The sequence below is a fragment of the Hemitrygon akajei genome, unplaced genomic scaffold (genome assembly GCF_048418815.1).
Source record: "Hemitrygon akajei unplaced genomic scaffold, sHemAka1.3 Scf000076, whole genome shotgun sequence".
Classification (NCBI taxonomy): Eukaryota; Metazoa; Chordata; class Chondrichthyes; order Myliobatiformes; family Dasyatidae; genus Hemitrygon; species Hemitrygon akajei.
The window spans coordinates 3,123,393-3,144,958 of record NW_027331962.1 but is presented as its reverse complement, the minus strand read 5'-3'; the positions used below and the strand labels follow the sequence as shown (position 1 = coordinate 3,144,958).

The 21,566-nt window shown below is 46.5% G+C and overlaps 1 protein-coding gene across 1 annotated transcript in view; it reads right to left on the bottom strand.

Annotated features, from left to right (window-relative positions):
- The window catches only part of LOC140722388 (uncharacterized), a 59,094-nt gene that overhangs the window by 1,943 nt on the left and 35,585 nt on the right, over positions 1–21,566 (bottom strand). Inside the window, exons 14-17 of the mRNA XM_073037139.1 lie at positions 7,711–8,029; positions 5,769–6,080; positions 3,507–3,818; positions 689–799 (exon numbers count right to left, since the gene is read on the bottom strand). Coding sequence (XP_072893240.1) covers positions 732–799; positions 3,507–3,818; positions 5,769–6,080; positions 7,711–8,029 — 1,011 coding nt within the window. The 3' untranslated portion in view covers positions 689–731. The remainder of the gene's footprint in view (positions 1–688; positions 800–3,506; positions 3,819–5,768; positions 6,081–7,710; positions 8,030–21,566) is intronic.

The following is a 21,566-nucleotide window of genomic DNA, read 5'->3' as shown; positions in this document are numbered from 1 at the left end:
TCTCCATTCCCCTCCCACCCGCTCCCGGTCTCCATTCCCCTCCCACCCCCTCCCGGTCCCCATTCACTTCCCACACCCTCCCGGTCTCCATTCCCCTCCCACCCTCTCCCGGTCTCCAATCCCCTCCCATCCCCTCCAGGTCTCCATTCCCCTCCCAACCCTGCACCCTTTCCGTCTCTTAATCCTAACCTCACCTACACCGCTCCCCTCCCACTCCTTCCCGGTCTCCATTCCCCTCCCACCCTCTCCCGTCTCCATTCCCTCCCACCCCGTCCCGGTCTCCAATCCTCTCCCACCCTCTCCCGTCTCCATTCCCCTCCCACACCTTCCCGGTCTCCAATCCCCTCCAACCCTTTCCCGTCTCCATTCCCCTCCCACCCGCTCCCGGTCTCCATTCCCCTCCCACCCCTTCCCGGTCTCCATTCCTCTCCCACCCTCTCCCGTCTCCATTCCCCTCCCACCCCTTCCCGGTCTCCAATCCCCTCCCACCCTCTTGTCTCCATTCCCCTCCCACACCTTCCCGGTCTCCATTCCCCTCCCACCCGCTCCCGGACTCCATTCCCCTCCCACACCTTCCCGGTCTCCATTCCCCTCCCACCCTCTCCCGTCTACATTCCCCTCCCACCCCTTCCCGGTCTCCAATCCCCTCCCACCCCTGCACCCTTCTGGCTTCTGTGTGGAACTCGACCTTGATCAGCAGAAGTGTTCCCAGCATGAACGGTTGGACCTGTTCACGGTAGGTTTCCGCGACGAATATCTGGTCCAAGGCTCGGATGCGACTCTTCGCGTCGGGTTTCAACTGGACAAGGAACAACACAAACTTCTGAATCTCCCGGAGAGGACAGAGCGGGACGAGGAAGGGTGTCCGGAAGCGAGTGGCGGTACCATTTCTTTCTCTCCATCTCTCCGCTTTTCCTCGTTTCGTCTCTCGCCTTTCTCCAACTCGTACCCTTACTCCCCACTCTTCCTCGTCTCTCTCTGACCTCCCACACTCCGTCTCCCTCTTTCCCCTCTCTCCGATTCCCATGCTCTCTCACCCCCTCACCGTCTCCTTCTTCCCCCTCTCTCCGCCTCCCTGCACTTTCAACCCCACTCACTGTCTGCCCCTTCCCGCACTCTCCGCCTTCCCTGCTTTTTCCCCCTTCTTTCTGTGTGCCTCTATTCTCTTGACCCTGGCAGGGCTCTCCCTCTTTCCCCTCTCTCCGATTCCGCTGCTCTCGCAACCCCTCACCGTCTCCTTCTTCCCCCTCTCTCCGCCTCCCTGCTCTCTCAACCCCACTCACTGTCTGCCTCTTCTCGCTTTCTCTTCCTCCCCTGCTTTTTCACCCTTCTTTCTGCGTGCCGCTATTCTCTTGACCCTGGCAGGGCTCTTCCTCTTTCCCGTCGCTCCGTCACTGATCTTTATCGACTTCCCCTGTCCTGTCCTTCGTCTCACTCTCTGTTCCCTCATTCCACATTCCCTGCTTTCTCCCGCTCCCCGTCTCTATCCATCTACCTTCTCTACAATTCCCTTGCTGGTATTTTCACCTTTCATCCTTCTCTCTCTCTCTCTCTCTCTCTCTCTCTCTCTCTCTCTCTCTCTCCTCTCTCTCTCTCTCTCTCTCTCTCTCTCTCTCTCTCTCTCTCTCTCTCTCTCTCTCTCTCTCTCTCTCTCTCTCTCTCAATCTCTCTCTCTCTCTCTCTCTCTCTCTCTCTCTCTCTCTCTCTCTCTCTCTCTCTCTCTCTCTCTCTCTCTCTCTCTCTCGCTGTCTCGCCACTTGTCAGGGCTGCTTTTAAAGATCTGGCCCCGCCCCGACATGTCTCTCCCCCAGCTCAGCTATTCCCCTCCCCGTTCTGCCCTCTCTTGGGCTCTTCCCCTCCTCCTGGGGCATGGAACCTGACTCAGGCAGTGTTCGAAGGTGACCGAGCTACAGGAAAGGTGTACAGAGCATAAAGAACATTCACAAAGATGTTCCTGGGTCTGTATAGAAACATCTAAACATGGAAACATAGAAAACCTACAGCACAATACAGGCCATTCGGCACAAAAAGGTGTGCCCAACATATCAACGCCTTAGAAATTAACAGGCTTATCTATAGCCCTCTGTTTTACTAAGCTCCATGTACCTATCTAGAAGCCTCTTAAAAGACCCTATCGTATCCGCCTCCACCACCGTTGCCGGCAGCCCATTCCACGCACTCACCACTCTCTGAGTAAAAAACTTACCCCTGACATCTCCTCTGTACCTACTCCCCAACACCTTAAACCTGTGTCCTCTCGTCTCATCACCCAGAGAGTGGTGGATCTGTGGAATGCTCTGCCCCAGAAGGCAGTGGAGGCCAATTCTCTGGATGCTTTCAAGAAAGACTTAGATAGAGCTCTTAAAGATGGCAGAGTCAAGGGATATGGGGAGAAGGCAGGAACGGGGTACTGATTGTGGATGATCAGCCATGATCACATTCAATGGCGGTGCCAGCTCGAAGGGCCGAATGGCCTACTCCTACACCTATTGTCTATTGTCTATTGACTGAATGAAGCTGCAAGAGTGGAAAATTTAGTCGGCTCTGTCTTGGGTACTAGCCTACGAAGTACTCAGGACATCTTCAAGGAGTGGTGTCTCAGAAAGGTGGCGTCTATGATTAAGGTACCCAGCACCCAGGACATCCCGCTTTCCTCACTGTTACCGTCAGGTATGAGGTAGGGAGGCCAGAAGGCGATCACTCAGAAATTCAGGAACAGCTTCTTCCATTCTGCCATCCGATTCCGAAATGGACATTGAACCCTTGGGTACTACCTCGCTTTTTAATATATATCATTTCTGTTTCTTAGCACGATTTTTAATCTAATCAATATACGTTAACTGATTATTATTATTATTATTATTATTATTATTATTATTATTATTATTATTATTATTATTATTATTATTATTATTATTATTATTATTATTATTATATTATTATTATTATTATTATATTATTATTATTCTTATTAGTAGTAGTAGTATATTTTTCCTCTTCTTCTAATTCTGTATTATGTATTGCATTGAACTGCTGCTGCTAAGTTAACAAATTTCACCACACGTGATAATAAACCTGATTCTGATTCTGAATCCACTGTGGAATGAGGTTGAAAATCTCACCGCGGACAAATATTGTCCCTGCACTGGAGTTCCCTCCTTTGGCCTCTCAATGTCAATATCATTTCACCCTCTCCTCGGAACAGAAGCCACGATAAAATAGAGAGTGGGCAAAGAACGTTGAACCAAGTGTAACTTACTGCAGTAAACACAGATTCTGTTTACAAACGGAGCAGCCACTTGGAGCGGGGTGGCGACCAGACCTAAAAGGGGGACCGTTAAGTGTCACTGGAGGCTGGGACCTGTGGCTCTGTCTTGTTAAGTCGATATCGTTTCTCTTTCGCAACGAACAAACAGTAAAGGTGAAATTGTATTCGTTCACCACAGGAATAAAATGCAAGTAAACTTCCGGGAATGCGTGACTGAATACGGCGAAATCTCACTTACCGAGGACTTGCAGAGTGACGAACGCTGAGGTGAAGGAGCCGCTAGTTGGAACCATTATCACACGGTATTCCCCACTGTCCGCGCTGTTCACCGACTTCAGCAGAAGCGACCCGTTGGAGGCGAATAACTCAGCCCGAGAAGTGAATTCTTCAGTCACATTCTGATTGTTCCAGAAGGCGATTATTTCATTCTTAACAAACCAGATCCCACTGCTGACCCCGGCCGACGGCCGCACGGAAAAGAACGCATCACCCCCCTCGGGGACATTTAACCGGCTGTGCTCCACGTGGATGGTAAAGTTCTGAGACTGACCTGAGGAAGGGAAAACCGTATCAGGGAAAAGCGACAGAGGTGGATAGACTCGGGACTACACAGATACTCTCACAGAACAATAAGTACCGATATTTAAGCTGTAACTTCTCTCGCAAACTATTTTCTACAGCAACCACCCGCCGCTCTGTCGGTTCTCTGAACACTACCGGTCTGTGAGAGAGAGACCCTCACCCGCAGGAATGAAGAGACAACGAACAAACGCCGAGAAGGACAGCCCCGCCATCGCGAGAGATAGATAGATAGATAGATAGATAGATAGATAGATAGATAGATAGATAGATAGATAGATAGATAGATAGATAGATAGATACTTTATTCATCCCCATGGGGAAATTCAACTTTTTTTCCAATGTCCCATACACTTGTTGTAGCAAAACTAATTACATACAATACTTAACTCAGTAAAAAATATGATATGCATCTAAATCACTATCTCAAAAAGCATTAATAATAGCTTTTAAAAAGTTCTTAAGTCCTGGCGGTTGAATTGTAAAGCCTAATGGCATTGGGGAGTATTGACCTCTTCATCCTGTCTGAGGAGCAACTGACCTATAGAACATCTTCAGCATCTCACTACAGACATTGAATGACGCCAACCTTCTAAGGAAGTACAGTCGACTCTGTGCCTTCCTGCACAGGGCATTTGTGTTGGCAGTCCAGTCTAGCTTCTCGTCTAACTGTACTCCCAGATACTTGTAGGTCTTAACCTGCTCCACACATTCTCCATTAATGATCACTGGCTCCATATGAGCAGCGCTTGTCTCTGGCACACTCGGAGACTGAGCCGCACTTCCTGGTCCCCGGGCCGGATCACTGCAGACCGTCATCGGAAAAGGCGGAGCTGAATGGATCGCCGAGCGAGAACGTGTCGGGGAGAATGAACGAGCCTGAAACACGGAAGATGTAGAAGGCCCTTCAGTCCTCGCTCCTCTTCTTTCCTCCTCCACCAGCTCACGTGACATTTACCTGAAAACTACTTTCCAACCAGATGGGTAGACTGGCTGAGGGGCGCCGCCACGACAATTTTGCACACAAAGACAACACGACGAAGGAGTTGATTGTCGACTTCACGAAAGAGAAATCGGGAGAGCATACACACGTCCACATTGAAGTGGTGCAAATGGCGAGCAGCTTTAAGATCTTTGGCGCGGAACTTGGTGGAAGATCTCCGCTTGGCCTGACATACTGATACATTCACAAAGAAAGGCACATCAGCGGCTGCAGCTTATTAAGAGTGTGAAGAGACTCGGCATGTCAGAAATGACACGGGGTGGTGTACAGCATTAGATTTATATCTAATCATAAATGCTTACTGTAACTCATTCTAATAATAATAATAATACTTCTTTTTCTTCTTATTATTATTATATTATTATTATTATTATTATTAGTAGTAGTAGTAGTAGTATATTTTTCGTCTTCTAATTCTGTATTACGTGTTGCATTGAACCGCTGCTGCTAAGTTAACAATTTCACCACAGGTGCCGGTGATAATAAACCAGATTCTGATTCTGAATCCACTGTGGAATGAGGTTGAAAATCTCACCGCGGACAAATATTCTCTCTGCACTGGAGTTTCGTCCTTTGGCCTCTCAATGTCAATATCATTTCACCGGCTCCTCGGAACAGAAGCCACGATAAAACAGAGAGTGGACAAAGAACGTTGAACCAAGTGAAACTTACTGCAGTAAACACAGATTCTGCTTCAAAATGGAGCAGCACTTGGAGCGGGGTTGCGACCAGACCTAAAAGGGGGACCGTTAAGTGTCACTGGAGGCTGGAACCTGTGGCTCTGTCTTGTTAAGTCGATATCGTTTCTCTTTCGCAACGAACAAACAGTAAAGGTGAAATTGTATTCTTTCACCACAGGAATAAAATGCAAGTAATCTACCGGGAATACGTGACTGAATACGGCGAAATCTCACTTACCGAGGACTTGCAGAGTGACGAACGCTGAGGTCACGGAGCCGCTGGTTGGAACCATTATCACACGGTATTCCCCACTGTCCGCGCTGTTCACCGACTTCAGCAGAAGCGACCCGTTGGAGGCGAATAACTCAGCCCGAGAAGTGAATTCTTCAGTCACGTTCTGATTGTTCCAGAAGGCGATTATTTCATTCTTAACAAACCAGATCCCACTGCTGACCCCGGCCGACGGCCGCACGGAAAAGAACGCATCACCCCCCTCGGGGACATTTAACCGGCTGTGCTCCACGTGAATGGTAAAGTTCTGAGACTGACCTGAGGAAGAGAAAACCGTATCAGGGAAAAGCGACAGAGGCGGATAGACTCGGGACTAGACATATACTTACACAGAACATAAGTACCGATATTTAAGCTGTAACTTCTCTCGTAATCTATTTTCTACAGCAACCACCCGCCGCTCTGTCGGTTCTCTGATCACTACCGGTCTGTGAGAGAGAGACCCTCACCCGCAGGAATGAAGAGACAAAGAACAAACGCCGAGAAAGACAGTCCCGCCATCCTGAAAGAGCAGCGTCTGTCTCAACGGACTCAACCTCTAAATTAACCTTTAGACAATCTTACACAAGGACAGCCAAGTCCCTTTGCACATCATTCTCTTATTGTTGCTTTTTCTCCATTTAAAATATAATCAGTGTTGGACACATGGGCTAATACAGTGATACTGGCGGTAACGTTCAGTCGATGTCCTGCTCACGGTAATCCTAACGTCAGACCTTACTGTCCTGCTTTTCATTAACCACGAACCAGGAAGCATGTTCCCCTCTTGCCGTGCCACTCCGAACTAACTGTGTCATTGTGTTCTACTGAGTCAGCGTCATTCGATGTGATGTTGGGCCTGGATACGGCTTCTGTAAAAATACCACAGATCATGTATCACGTGTAACGTACTGTGCTGAAATGATGGCTCCAAGCAGATATATTCTGCTTAAAAACAAAATACTACAGATGCACAGATCAGAGATAAAACTACACATGATGTCAATATTCTGGTCGCCTCGCTACAGGAAGGATGTGGAAGCCATAGAAAGGGTGCAGAGGAGATTTACAATGTTGTTGCTGGATGAGCGAGCATGCCCTAATGAAAACAGGTTGAGTGAACTCGGCCTTTTCTCCTTGGAGGGACGGAGCATGAGAGGTGACCTGATAGAGCTGTACAAGATGATGAGAGGCACTGATCGTGTGGATAGTCAGAGGCTTTTTCCCAGGGCTGAAATGTTTGCCACAAGAGGAAACAGGTTAGGTGCTGGGGAGTACGTACAGAGGAAATGTCAGGGTAAGTTTTTTACTCAGAGAGTGGTGAGTGCGTGGAATGTGCTGCCGGCAACGGTGGTGGAGGCGGGTACGATAGGGGCTTTAAAGAGACTTTTCGATAGGTACGTGGAGCTTAGGAAAAATGGAGGTTATATGTAAGCCTGGCAATTTCTAAGGCAGTGCCATGTTCGGTACAACCTTGTGGGCCGAAGGGCCTGTATTGTGCTGTAGGTTTTCTATGTTTCTATGTTTCTATACTGTCTTAGACATGTGGGCGGCACTGGGGAGGGGAACATCGTTAAACTTTGAGGTAGATGATTTAGAACTAATCATTTCCAGCTGACTGGAGAAACAGTCCGTTTTCAAAAATAGAGTAAAATACAGCAAAAATGATTACTTGATGGCCTTGAAGACGGAACTGACATCCGGCACGGACAAGTGCGAGCAGCCTGCAAACAGAAACGGCGCTACACAGCCACGCACAACAGTGAGAACTGAACAGTCCGCGAGCAGGTCTGGCAGAGTTCACAGGAGTCCAGGTTCTGCCACCACCGTAAAGGTTGTATTGTATTCTTTCACCACAGGAATAAAATGAAAGTTATAGTCCGAGATCGCATGACTCTGTCTCACTTACCAGTGACACGTAGAGTGACGGTCGCTGAGGTTTGGGAGCCGCTGTTCGGAACCATAGTCAGCTGGTATTCCCCACTGTCCGCGTTGTTCACCGACTTCAGCAGAAGCGACCCGTTGGAGGTGAATAACTCTGCCCGCGATCTGTACCCAGTATCTACAACTTCGTACTGACCGATCCACTGGGCGACTGCAACTCCTTTAAAAATCCAGCTTCCACTGCTGACATTGCCCGACGGCCGGACTGAAAGAAGCGCATCAGCCCCAGCGGTGACATTTATCTGGCTGTGCTCACGATAATAGTAAACTGCTGGGGACTCCACCTGAGAAAGAGAAAATCATATGAGGGAAAAGCGACAGACGCGGATAGACTTGGGAACTGCTCTTAACTCAATCTGTACCGATACCAGGGTTCTGTTCTCATCTCGGTAAAGTCGACAATCATAATCTCATCTTCATTTAGCAAACTACCCGTCGTTCTGTTAATTATATTATCACCAGTGGTTCCAGAGAGTGACCCTCACCCCGCCGTTATGTGGAGACAAAGAACGAGAGCTGCGAAGGCCAGTCCCGACATCCCGAGAGAGCAGCGCCGATCTCTGTTACACTCGGAGACTGAGCCGCGCTTCCATGGTTTGCGGGTCAGATATCTGGATTCTGACGTCACAAGCGGCAGCGCTGATTGGATCCGAGAGTCTGTACTTTGCTCAAATCTACATCAAATCCTGTGTGCTGTTCTACAACGATCTGCTGCTGTGTGGAATCCGATAATGGTCTCAAAGAGAGTTTCTCTCACCCACCGACATGAAGAGAGAGAGAGAGAGTAAAGTGAACGTCATCCACGCGATCCCGAGAGAGCGGCGCCTGTCTCTGTTACATTCGGAGAGTGAGCCTCATTTCCTGGTCTCCATGAGAGATCCCGAGAGCCCGTTATCTGAAGAGCCGGAGCTGACTGGAGCGCAGAGCGAGAAGGCGGAGAATGAACAAACCTAAAACGCTGGAGAAGCAGAAGGCTATTCGGCCCTCGATACTCTAGTTGTCGCCCTCCACCAGATCACGTGGCACTTTCCTCAAAACTACTTCCCTCCGGGATAGGTAGACAGGCTGAGTGCTGTCGCAGCAATAATCTTGCACACAAGGACAGCAAGACCAAGGATGTGACTGTGAACTCCGCGAAGGAGAAGTCGGGAGATCACACACCAGTCCTCATTGAAGGGTCGGCGGTGGTGAGGGTGAGCAGGTTTAAGCTCCTTCTGAGAGAATCTCTGCTTGGCCTCACATAGTTATACATTCACAATGAAAGGCACGTCAGCGGCTGTATTCCATTTAGGTGACAGAAACATAGAAACAGAGAAAGCCTGCAGCACAATAAAGTCCCCTTCGGCCACAAAGCTTGAAGAGATTTGGTATTGGTATGTCACCAAAAACTGAGAAATGTTCGCACATGCAAGGCGGAGAGTATTCACCGTCTGGTGTGCAGGCTGCAATGCACAGCATCAACACAGATTGCAGAGGCTTGTGTACAACAATCACATTCATCACAGGGCAAGCCTCTTCATAATCGAGAAAATCTTCAGAAGTTGGTTCCTTAGAATACCAGGTCCATAATTAAGGGCGATCACCGTCAGGTATATGGTCTTGTCTCATTACCACTATCCGGGATATGCTCTCTTTCTCATGGCAACCATCCGGGATATGCTCTCTTCTCATTACCACCATCCGGATATGCTCTCTTCTGATGACTACCATCCTGGATATATTCTCGTGTCCTTACCACCATCCGGAAGTAGGTACATGAGCCGAAGACTCACGCTCAAAGAGATACCAGTATCTCTGCAATCAGATTTTTTGAGCGATTCATGGACCAATGAAACCGAGCTCATAATTCTTTTATTTATTTGATAGTTCGTTTACTTTATTCATTATTTAATTTACTTACTCGTTTATTCGCTTGTTTACTTACCGAAATACGTTGTAGATTTTATGCATATATTATTAAATAACGTACTGAGGTCGCGTTGCGCCACCTGGTGATTGAGGATCCTCAATTAGAGGATCGGAACGCATATTCAGTGGACATGGAAGAGACACCCAGTTGCGCTCCGAATCCATGGTTTATCATGAAGGAGTCGCCGCTGCTCTGTTCTTATCTGATGCAGCCTATCGGTCTGCCTGGTGGACTGAGAACCTTTGGGCTGGAGAGCGACATTCAGAGTGTGGCAGGTGAGCCGTCTCAGTGAAAGAGAGGACTCAGAAATCCTTTGTGCCCCTTCGAAACAGCAATCTTGCCCTTTGGCCCTGCGCTCTGCTTCCTAATGAATGTACATTGGCCAGGAAGATGCGATGGAACAGTGGTTGTGTTCCCGTAGCTTCATTCTGGCCTGATGCCCCCCTCACCCAGTCCTCCCCTGGTCGACTTCGCTTCGCTGACGAATCCGCTCACTTCCAGGTGCAGTACTTGCATTGCTGGGAGTCATGTGCGATGAGCCGTTAAAGTTTATGTGGAGTTCGCATAACCTCACATTTATCCACATTAAATTGCATCTGCCATGAATTTGCTCCACTCATCTAACCTATCCATGTCACCCTGCATCCTCTTAGCATCCTCCTCACAGCTAACACCGCCGCCCAGCTTCGTGTCATCCGCAAACTTGGAGATGCTGCATTTAATTCCCTCGTCTAAATCATTAGTATATATTGTAAACTAACTGGGGTCCCAGCACTGAGCCTTGAGGTACCCCACTAGTCACTGCCTGCCATTCTGAAAAGGTCCCGTTTACTCCCACTCTTTTCTTCCTGTCTGCCAACTATTCTCTATCCACATCAATGTCATACCCCCAATACCGTGTGCTTTAAGTTTGCACACTATCTCTCCTGTGTATAGGAGTGTATAGGTGTACCTATATCGTTCGTAGTCACTTTGCTCGTGACTCTCCCTCGGGTGAAAACAATTTAATATCACATATAGAGCAGGACAGTGCAGGAGCAGAGACGTCGGTCATCGAAAAAAAGTTGAAGTCACTTGTGACGAACAAGAGAATTCTTCAAAGACGAACATGGACAAATGATAACAAACCCATTCAGGATATTGAAAGGAGGTCTCAGTATTCAGAAAATTCTAATCTGAGCATAACCCTTGTTCACAGAAATGACATAATGTACTATATAACAATTGATTTCAGTAGTGACAGCGCTGCATGTTAACTGTAAGTTTGCAGAGGGTTCATTACATCAAATTGCCTTCAGTATTACTGATTACAGAAACAGCATACCATATCGATTTCCTTTGAAGATGGACCAGACAACTTCATGATTCAGCTTCAGGGTCCACCTGTTACAGATGTCGTTACAAGCCTGAAATTATCTTGTTCTGCCCAGTCAGTTTCCACTGCTGACAATAGATGGCGCAATGGGATTCACCTATGTGCAAACAGGCCAGGACAACCCCACCGAGTCGGTAAAACAACGTTGACTGTAGAAATTATACTTGTCAGATTGAGATCAAAGTAACCATGAAACACAGCGGCTTTTCTGTAAAGATTACAGTACAGGGCAAGTGGAAGTTTCTGTCAATATTCAACTTCCAACCACCGCTTCAACTTCTGAGCATTTTTAATTTTGCAGCTCTATTCTATCTACTTTATTCGTCATATTAAAGAAAAAACTGTTTATCAGGGATAGTGAAGGTGCAGCAGAGTAACAGATATACTAGAGGTCCTTCAGGCTTTTTAATTGTAAGTCAAGTTCCGGGATTTATTTATGTCAAATTTCCGCAGATGTTCATTTAAGTCTACAGCGAATAAAGTCCCATGCTTGCCAAAACATTTTAACTCTTCATTTAAAATAATGGAGAACCGTGCCGGTTTATCTGCCTCTGTCACAGAGGGACATTCTGAGCCCATGCTTGTAAGCAGGATTGCCCATCGCTTCTCTTCACACCGGCAGCTTCATTTGGAATCACCACTGACTGTGAAATGAAGCTCTTGACAGTTTCTGAGAAGCAGATCTCTTTCTCAGAGTTCAGAACTTCGTGCAAGCGCCGACGTGACTTCATGACGTTAAGGAATCGATCCCTTTGTGAATGAATTCAGCCACTGCACAAAATGAACGAACCAATCTTATGCAAACTAAATTAAGTCGGCAGTGAAAAAAAAGAGGCGGACAAAATGAAACGTATCCTCTCCATGATTTCCGTAGAATTATATCCGGGACTCCTTTTTATAAACTCCAACTCGTTTGCCATTCAGGCTAATATGTTGGACAGGATACAAATTGGGTCCACCGAGCCCAGCTGGTGTGATTGGACTGCAGTAGAAAGGAGTGATTCCATTCCTCTTTCAGTTCTATTGGCAGAGCCCGTGTCTCGTGTCAATGTAAACATCAACTCGTACAGTCTCAGAAAAACAACGATACAGTTGTATACACCTGTGACGTTAAGGGCGCAATTCAGATAATTAATGTCTCTGTTTTCAGAAAAAAAAACCTAGTCTGAACATAACCCGTCTTACAGAAATGGCACAGGAAATTATAGACGTGCTGTCAATATTCATTGCAACAGCGACAGTGTGCAGAGATCTACCTGCAAGTTAATTGTAGGTACGCAGGTTGCTCATTACATTAGTTTACATTCAATATTACCGATCACAGAAACAGCATACAATCTCTATTTCTGTTGTAGATGGGCCAGACAACATCAGGATTCAGCTGCAGGGTTCTGTTTTCAAAATACTGTCTCAAGTCTGAAATTAACTTGTTCTGTCCAGTCAGTTCCCAATACTGACTATAGATGGCGCAAGGAGCAAATGACCAGCAGACAGTACAGGATTACACCATCGAGTCCATTTATCAACGTTGCTAAATAAGTGGAAATTATACTTGAAACACAGCAGCCTTTCTGTAAAGATCACTTAAACGTAAACATCCAGTAATTTTATTTTGCAATTTTGTAATTTTCACACTGTGCTCTTCTGTAGACTTCGGTCACGAGAAGTATAAAAAAAAGATATTGTGAATATCAGCAGAGTTGTAGATATCATGGAAGGTCTGGAGTGATTTATTTAGAAGTCAATTTGCCGGAAATTTAATATCTTCATATTAAGCCTACGGCGATGAGTATTTCATGTTTCCCAGAGCATGGAGAACTAAAGAGGCAGGTGGAACTATTAGGTTCAAATTACCGAGAGCCATGTCGACGTATCTGCTTCGGTACCCGAGGGACACCCAACTGTGCCCAGGCCTGTCAGCAGATCGCTCAAAGCCGTTCTTCACAGTAGCTGCTTTCAGTTGACGTCACGACGTAGGTGTCGAGTGAAACTCCTGACGTTTTGAGAAGTAGATGCGTTTCTCAGAATACAGATCCCCGAGCAGTGCAAACCTGATTTCACGAAATTAAGGAAACAACCCCCTTTGTGAATAAAATACAGCCGCTGTACATACTGAACAAACTAATCTTGGAGCCAGTTACCCAGGGTATAAGTCACATAACATTAAGGGGCAGAAAACAGAATCTGATGGAGACAGTGAGCAGTCGGGACAGCATCTGTGAAGGGAAAAACAGAAGTCGATATTGCAATGCAGGACTGGGAGGTGGGGAAACAATAAATTTATTAAATGAACCTCACCGGAGAGAGAGGGAAATGGCGCCGATGGGATTCGTGCAGCAGTTCTGGACAGAGCATCTTCGGCTTGAAATCTTAACTGTTCCTTTTCCACGAGGCTGCTCGACAGCCTGAGTGTACTCCGGGATTTCCTTTTTCTTTTTGATACTTCCAACATCTCCAGCGCTTGCGTTGTTGTCTCCATGTGTGCATCCGACATCAGATGTTCTGGACACTGCAGGTTCAAAACAAGTCTCTGATCTGACAAAACAGGATGAAGCACGTCAAAGGTTGACTGTCGTGAAATGTTTTTTCCATTGTTTTTGGTACAATTGAGTGTTCGTTGAATTGAACTCGGGAAGTGTTGGTCACACAATGCCAGTTTGCTCAGAACCGGCTTTATTTACAACAAAGGATGGAGCCGGTTGCTGCTCGCAGAAAATCAGGCCACAGCAACCTTATTAACCCTTGTAAACGCCCAGAGAGAGATAGAGAGGGCGGAGAGCGGGATTGAACACGGGACTCTGTAGCTGCGCCACAGCAAAAAACGTTTGTCTCTGACCTCTCCGTCAGTGTTTTGTGTCCCCAGTGTCATTTCTCCTCGAATAGGCACAAATTACTGTAAGGACACGCTGTTCAGGCAGCAGCTGTGGAGAGAGAGGCAGTCTGCGTTTCGGGTTTGAGATCCCGAATGAAGGTACCAGGACCCAAACCATCAGCTGGTTCTCCCACACCCAGACGGTAGGCAGTGTTCCACGTGTACTTTAACACACCCAAACTGGTCATTACCTTTCCCCAGCCGCTTTCTGGAACATCTGCAATGTCTCTGATGCTCTTCTGGCTGCTGGGGCCAGTATTTGGGCCCAAGATCTTAAGGCACAAACTAACGGAGATGGGAGTAGACTCTCACATGGTGGATTGGATAGTGGACTACTTGACAGATAGACCTCAGTATGTGCGGTTGGGAGACTGTAGGTCTGACACGGTGGTCAGCAGCACTGGAGCGCCTCAGAAGACTGTGCTCTCTCCAGTCCTGTTCACCCTGTACAACATCAGACTTCCAATATAACTCGGAGTCCTGCCATGTGCAGAAGTTCGCTGATGACACAGCCATAGTAGGGTGTGTCAGGAAAGGACAGGAGGAGAGTATAGGAAACTGATACAGGACCTTGTGATATGGTGCAACTCAAACTACCTGCGTCCTCAATATCACCAAGACCAAGGAGATGGTGGTGGACTTTAGGAGATCTAGGCCTCATATGGAGCCAGTGATCATTAATGGAGAATGTGTGGAGCAGGTTAAGACCTACAAGTATCTGGGAGTACAGTTGGACGAGAAGCTAGACTGGACTGCCCACACAGATGCCTTGTGCAGGAAGGCACAGAGACGACTGTACTTCCTTAGAAGGTTGGCGTCATTCAATGTCTGCAGTGAGATGCTGAAGATGTTCTATAGGTCAGTTGTTGAGAGCGCCCTCTTCTTTGTGGTGGCGTGTTGGGGAGGAGCATTAAGAAGAGGGACGGCCTCACGTCTGAATAAGCTGGTAAGGAAGGCGGGCTCTGTCGTGGGCAAAGTACTGGAGAGTTTAACATCGGTAGCTGAGCGAAGGGCGCTGAGTAGGCTACGGTCAATTATGGAAAACGCTGAACATCCTCTACATAGCACCATCCAGAGACAGAGAAGCAGTTCAGCGACAGGTTACTATCGATGCAATGCTCCTCAGACAGGATGAAGAGGTCAATACTCCCCAATGCCATTAGGCTTTACAATTCAACTGCCAGGACTTAAGAACTTTTTTTTTTAAGCTATTATTAATGCTGTATGAGTTAGTGATTTAGATGCATATCATATTGTTACTGAGTTAAGTATTGTATGTAATTAGTTTTTGCTACAACAAGTGTATGGGACATTGGAAAAAAGTTTGAATTTCCCCCATGGGGATGAATAAAGTATCTATCTATCTATCTATCTATCTATCTATCTATCTATCTATCTATCTATCTATCTATCTATCTATTGATCTGCGGAGGAGAAACTAGATTTGTAAACTGCACGTCAGCTGGATTTGAACAAGAGTCTAGTTACTGCTGAAGACGCGATCACTGGCCTTTCAGTTTGACCCGCTTTCCCTCCCCCAACATTCCTGTGCTGGTTTCTTGTCATTTCTTTTCCAGTCTTGGTGAAGGGCTTTGGACTGCAACACTATCCTTCCATGTATTCTGCAAGACTTGTTGAGTCCCTCGAGCATTGTGTGTGTGTAACTGCTGGGCGTGTGAAAACAACTCTCAGATTATTTTCAGAAACGTGTTCGACAATTTACAAGGAATTCTGAGGAGTCTGAACCCGCATCAGCCAATTGTTGCCACCACACCCGGGTCCCTGACAGTATTCAATCCTTCAGAAGCGACAACATGTTGGAGTCTGTCGCTTCTGCAACATCGGTCACAGTGCACCCATGGGTGGGGCCGATGCCGGACAGCTCCCGAGTACCTCCCGAGATGTGTGTGTGTGTGTGTGTGTGTGTGTGTGTGTGGTGTGTGTGTGTGTGTGTGGGTGTGGGTGTGTGTGTGTGTAGAACTTTCAGCCAATCATTGGTGAAATACCAATACTTCTTAACCTCCCAGTGAAGTAGATCAATCTCTTTGTTCTCATTCTATCAATATGCCCGTCACGGGATGGATCCTCTGAGATGCTGACACCCAAAACCATGAAACTGGTCACCATTCCATTTCTGATCCATCGTTGAGGACTGGTGTGTGTTCCCCCGAAATCCTCTCCCTGAGGCACACACTTAATTCCTTGAATGTATTGACATTCAGTGCTCTGTTGCAAGACGACTCAACCAACCCAACTACATCACAACATTGTGGCTCCTGTTAAGGTTCTGAGATTTGCGCAACATTGTGTCAGGTGATGAACATATAGATGGTGTTTGAGAATACGTACACAACGCTGTAAGAACTCAGCAGGTCAGGCAGCATCCGTGAGAAAAGAGTAGACAGCGTTTCGGGCCGAGACCTCTTTTCTCACGGATGCTGCCTGACCTGCTGAGTTCTTCCAGCGTTGCGTACGTATTCTTTGATCCACAGCATCTGCAGTTGTATATTTGTGTAGATCGTGTTTGATCTGTCTAGCTACAAAAATCTTGATTGTAGAGGAGATTGGAGCAGTCGGCTAAGCCAGCATCCTTTGCTGTACTTGCACTGATGATCAGTGAAGTGGGGATGGTATTTCCAATCCTGACTGACTGTGGCCCGCTGCTGAGGGAATCAAGGACCGAGGTGCCGAGCGCCGCCTAGAGGCTGGAATTGGGATCATGTTGCTGAGTACTGAGGTAATGATGGTGTTCAATTCTGATCTGGTAGCAATCAATAGCTGTGCGTGCTGGGCAGCAGGCTGAGGGTAGCAGACACCAACAGAATCAACAAACTCATTCGTAAGGCCAGTGATGTTGTGGGGGTGGAACTGGACTCTCTGACGGTGGTGTCTGAAAAGAGGATGCTGTCCAAGTTGCATGCCATCTTGGACAACGACTCCCATCCACTCCATAATGTACTGGTTAGGCACAGGATTACATTCAGTCAGAGACTCATTCCCACGAGATGTAACACTGAGCGTCATAGGAACTCATTCCTACCTGTGGCATTCAAACTTACAAATCCTCCCTCGGAGTATCAGACACCCTGAGCCAGTAGGCAGGTCCTGGACTTATTTCCACTTACCATGATTAACTTATTATTTAATTATTATGGTTTTATATTGCTGTATTTCTACACTATTCTTGGTTGGTGCGGCTGTAACGAAACCAATTTCCCTCGGGACCAATAAAGTATCTCTGTCTGTCTGTCTGTCTGTCTCTCTGTCTGTCTGTCCTGTCTGTCTCTCTGTCTGTCTGCCTGTCTGTCTGTCTGTCTGATGTAGGTTGTTGTGCTGTTCATCGAAGACCAGGTGGAGAGCCAGTTACAAATGCAATACCGTTGAACTATTGTGGTGGTCGGTAACTTGCAGCGGGATTCAGATCTTTGCAGAGCCACGAGTTGACTCAGGCGATGACCAGCCTCTTAAAACCCTTTATCTCAGAGTATGTGAGTGCCAATGGGCCACAAAACTCTGTGCAAAGAAACTTCCCCATGCACCTCCTTCAAATCTCACCCTTCCCCCTCTAATATATAACCGCCAATATTTGACAATTCTGCCAATGAGTGAATTATTCTGATTGTCTCCCTTAACTGTACATCCCATAATATTATGAGCCTCAGTCGCAGTGATTCCTGAGTTTCTGTTTTACTGCATAGATTTCTGTCAATAACCGAGGCGCCCATGGACCCTCGGTTGGAAACCCGTGAGCGATATCCGGGCGGCTTCCAACACCCCGGAGAGGATGGCACAGGATTAACCGAACTCTCTTCAACGCACACGGTCCTCTGATCGAGGCAGCATCCTGGTGAACTTTCTCGTCGCCCTCTCCAATGCTCCAGAACGCTCCGGTTCCATACAGTTTTCAAACTCCACCCCCACATCTCGTCATCAATCTGCGTCTGTCCAGTCTGAACTCCGTTTGGGCAACTGCAACTGCAGTTCCAATTGAACCAGAAATTCGGTCAAAACAATCCAGTTCTTCCTCCGTCGATCACTCCCCCCGACCCCCCAGATAATGGTGAAGAAAATACAGACAGTTGTACACATATATGTAAATAATAGCCTACTGCAGAATAGTCCTGGTGAGTCACTGTGTTGCATTCTATAGTCTGTGCACACATCGGCCATTAAATGCCAGTTGGGGAAGAAGTGAACTTGCATGTTGCAATTGCATTCGTTTGCTCTGTAGCAGGGTCTAACACTACAAAGTCGACTAACAATTGATAAGAGAGAAATAGGAAACTGTAATTACTTCCTCATAGTTATTCAGCGTTCAAATGTAACCACACATAATGTCAAAACAACCCAGTTTCGCCTTCATCGATCACTTCCCCCCCCACCCCCCCCAGACCATGGTGAACAAAATACAGACAGTTTACACATATATGTAAACAATAGCTTGTTTTTCCATCATGTCTGGAGCTTGTACTAAGTATAATACTCACACAGCACACAAGACCCTCTCAACCAACTCTCAAGCATTGAATCAGTTCCATGGGAAATTATTAAATATTAAAGCATAGGCCACACACCCATCACCCCAACAGGTTTCCTGCAACTTGGTCTTTTTCCCGATGTACGTATGTATATTACACACACACACACACACACACACACACACACACACACCCACACACACACACTCACACACACACACACACACACACACACACACACACACACACTCACTCACACACTCACACACACCACACACACACACACACACCACACACACACACACACACACACACACACACACACACACCGCGATTGAACCCTGTACTGGGGAGCTGCACAGCAGGGGCCGCACCCACTGTGACCATTCTTGCAGAGGACAGGAGGACTGTAGCCCTGCAATGTCTCGTTCATCTTTCCTGAAGGAATGGGCAGCGAGAAAGAATATTGTCTCTCCGTGGAGTCCAAAAGATTGTCTTGTTGGCAAAAAGTGACGTTTAATCGCTTTGCTCCCTCATTTTCCTTGCTGCCCTTCGCCCTCTGGATGAGGACGGTTGTTAGGTTGGGGGTGAGGTGTTTGGTAGTGGTGTGAATGGTGGGTCCGAATGTTCTCGCAAGAATAGCCCTGGCGAGTAACCGTGCTGCATTCTATAGACAGAGCACACATCGGCCCATTACCTGCTGGTGCTGGAGCAAGGGAAGGTGCATGTTGCAATTGGCATTCGTTTGCTCTGTAGCAGAGTTTAACACCTCACAGTCTGCTAATAATAGGTAAGTCAGAAATACGAAACTGTGGTAATTACCTCCTCATAGGTTCTACAGCAGTTCAATTGAACCAGGAATTCTCTCAAAACAACCCAGTTCCTCCTCCATCGATCACTTCCCCACCAACCCACAGGCTAGTTCATGGTGAAATACATGCTGACTATTTTACAGGTCCATGTTAGTAATAGCTTGTTTATCCATCAGGACTGTCGGTTGTAATACACAGCGTATTGACACCTCACTGGAGCCATTCTCAACAGGCTCTCAAGCATTGAATCATTTTCACAGGGCTGTAGTAATTATTAAAACATAGGACACACACCCATCACCCAGCAAGTTTCCTGCAACTCGGCTTGTTCCCCATGTTTCCAGCAATATATCGAGGTACCGACTAGAGAAGATGCAATATTAGATCTCCCATTGGGAAACGAGTTAGGACAGGTGACGGAAGTGTGTGTAGGGGAACACTTTGGTTCCAGGGATCATAACACCAACAGTTCCAACTTGATCGTGGATAACGATAGATCTGGTCCTCGAGTTGAGGTTGTAAACTGGGATAAGGTCAATTTTGAAGAAATGAGGAAGGATATAAAAAGCGTGGATTTGATAGATAGATAGATACTTTATTCATCCCCATGGGGAAATTCAACATTTTTTCCAATGTCCCATACACTTATTGTAGCAAAACTAATTACATACAATACATAACTCAGTAAAAATATGATATGCATCTAAAATCACCCTCTCAAAACGCATTAATAATAGCTTTTAAAAAGTTCTTAAGTAGTTTACTTAAATACATTGAGTCCTAACCCCGGCACTTTAACCTATGTGCCTTCCTGCACAAGGCATCTGTGTTGGCAGTCCAGTCTAGCTTCTCGTCTAACTGTACTCCCAGATACTTGTAGGTCTTAACCTGCTCCACACATATTAATGATCACTGGCTCCATATGAGGCCTAGATCTCCTAAAGTCCACCACCATCTCCTTGGTCTTGGTGATATTGAAACGCCGGTAGTTTGAGTTGCACCATATCACAAAGTCCTGTATCAGTTTCCTATACTCCTCCTCCTGTCCATTCCTGACACACCCCACTATACAGGTTGTTCTTTGCCAAGGATGTCATTGGTAAGTAAAAGGCCTTGAAAGGAGAAATTTTGAGAGTACAGAGTCTGTATGTTCTTGTCAGGATTAAAAGCAAAGTGAATAAAGATAAGGAACCTTGGTTCTCACGGGATATTGGAACTCTGATAAAGAAGAAGAGAGAGATGTATAACAGGTGTAGGAAACAGGGAGCAAATAAGGTATTGAGGGGCATAAAATGTGCAAAAATAAGAAAGAAATAAGGAGGGTAAAAGAAGTCATGAGGTAGCTTTGGCAGTCAAGGTGAAGGATAATCCAAAGTGCTTTTAACAGATATATTCATAGCAAAAGGATAATAAGGGATAAAACTGGTCTTCTTGAAGAATAGTGTGGTCGGCTATGCATAGAACCAAAATAAACAAAATAATCTTGAATGGTTTTTTTTGCGTCTGTATTTACTAAGGAAACTGGCATGGAGTCAATGGAAATAAGGCAAACAAGTATTGAGGTCATGGAACTTTGGATTCTCTTTGACCTTGACTTCCAAAGCTACCTCATGTCTTACATAGAACATAGAACATAGAACAGTACAGCACATTACAGTCCCTTCGGCCCACAATGTTGTGCCGATCCTTAAACGGTGCCTCCCATATAACCCCCCACCTTAAATTCCACCATATACCTGTCTAGTAGTCTCTTAAACTTCACTAGTGTGTCTGCCTCCACCGCTGACTCAGGCAGTGCATTCCACGTACTAACCACTCTTTGAGTGAATAACCTTTCTCTAATATCCCCAATGAACTTCCCTCCCCTTACCCTAAAGCCATGTCCTCTTGTACTGAGCAGTGGTGCCCTGGGGAAGAGGCGCTGGCTGCCCACTCTATCTATTCCTCTTAATATTTAGCTTACCTCCATCATGTCTCCTCTCATCCGCCATCTCTCCAAATAGTAAAGCCCTTAATCTCTGACCAAAATTCACACTCTTTAAACCAGGCAGCATCCTGGTAAATCTACCCTGTTCACTTTCCAATGCTTCTACATCCTTCCTATAGTGAGGCGACCAGAACTGGACACAGTACTCCAAGTGTGGCTTTACCAGAGATTTTAGAGCTGCGTTTTTTTTTCGCGACTCTTAAACTCTGTCCCTCGACTTATGAAAGCTAACACCCCATAAGCTTTCTTAACTACCCTATCTACCTGTGAGGCAACTTTCAGGGATCTGTGGACATGTACCCCCAGATCCCTTTGCTACTCCACACTACCATTTGTCATGCCATTTACTTTGTACTCTGCCTTGGAGTTTGTCCTTCCAAAGTGTAAC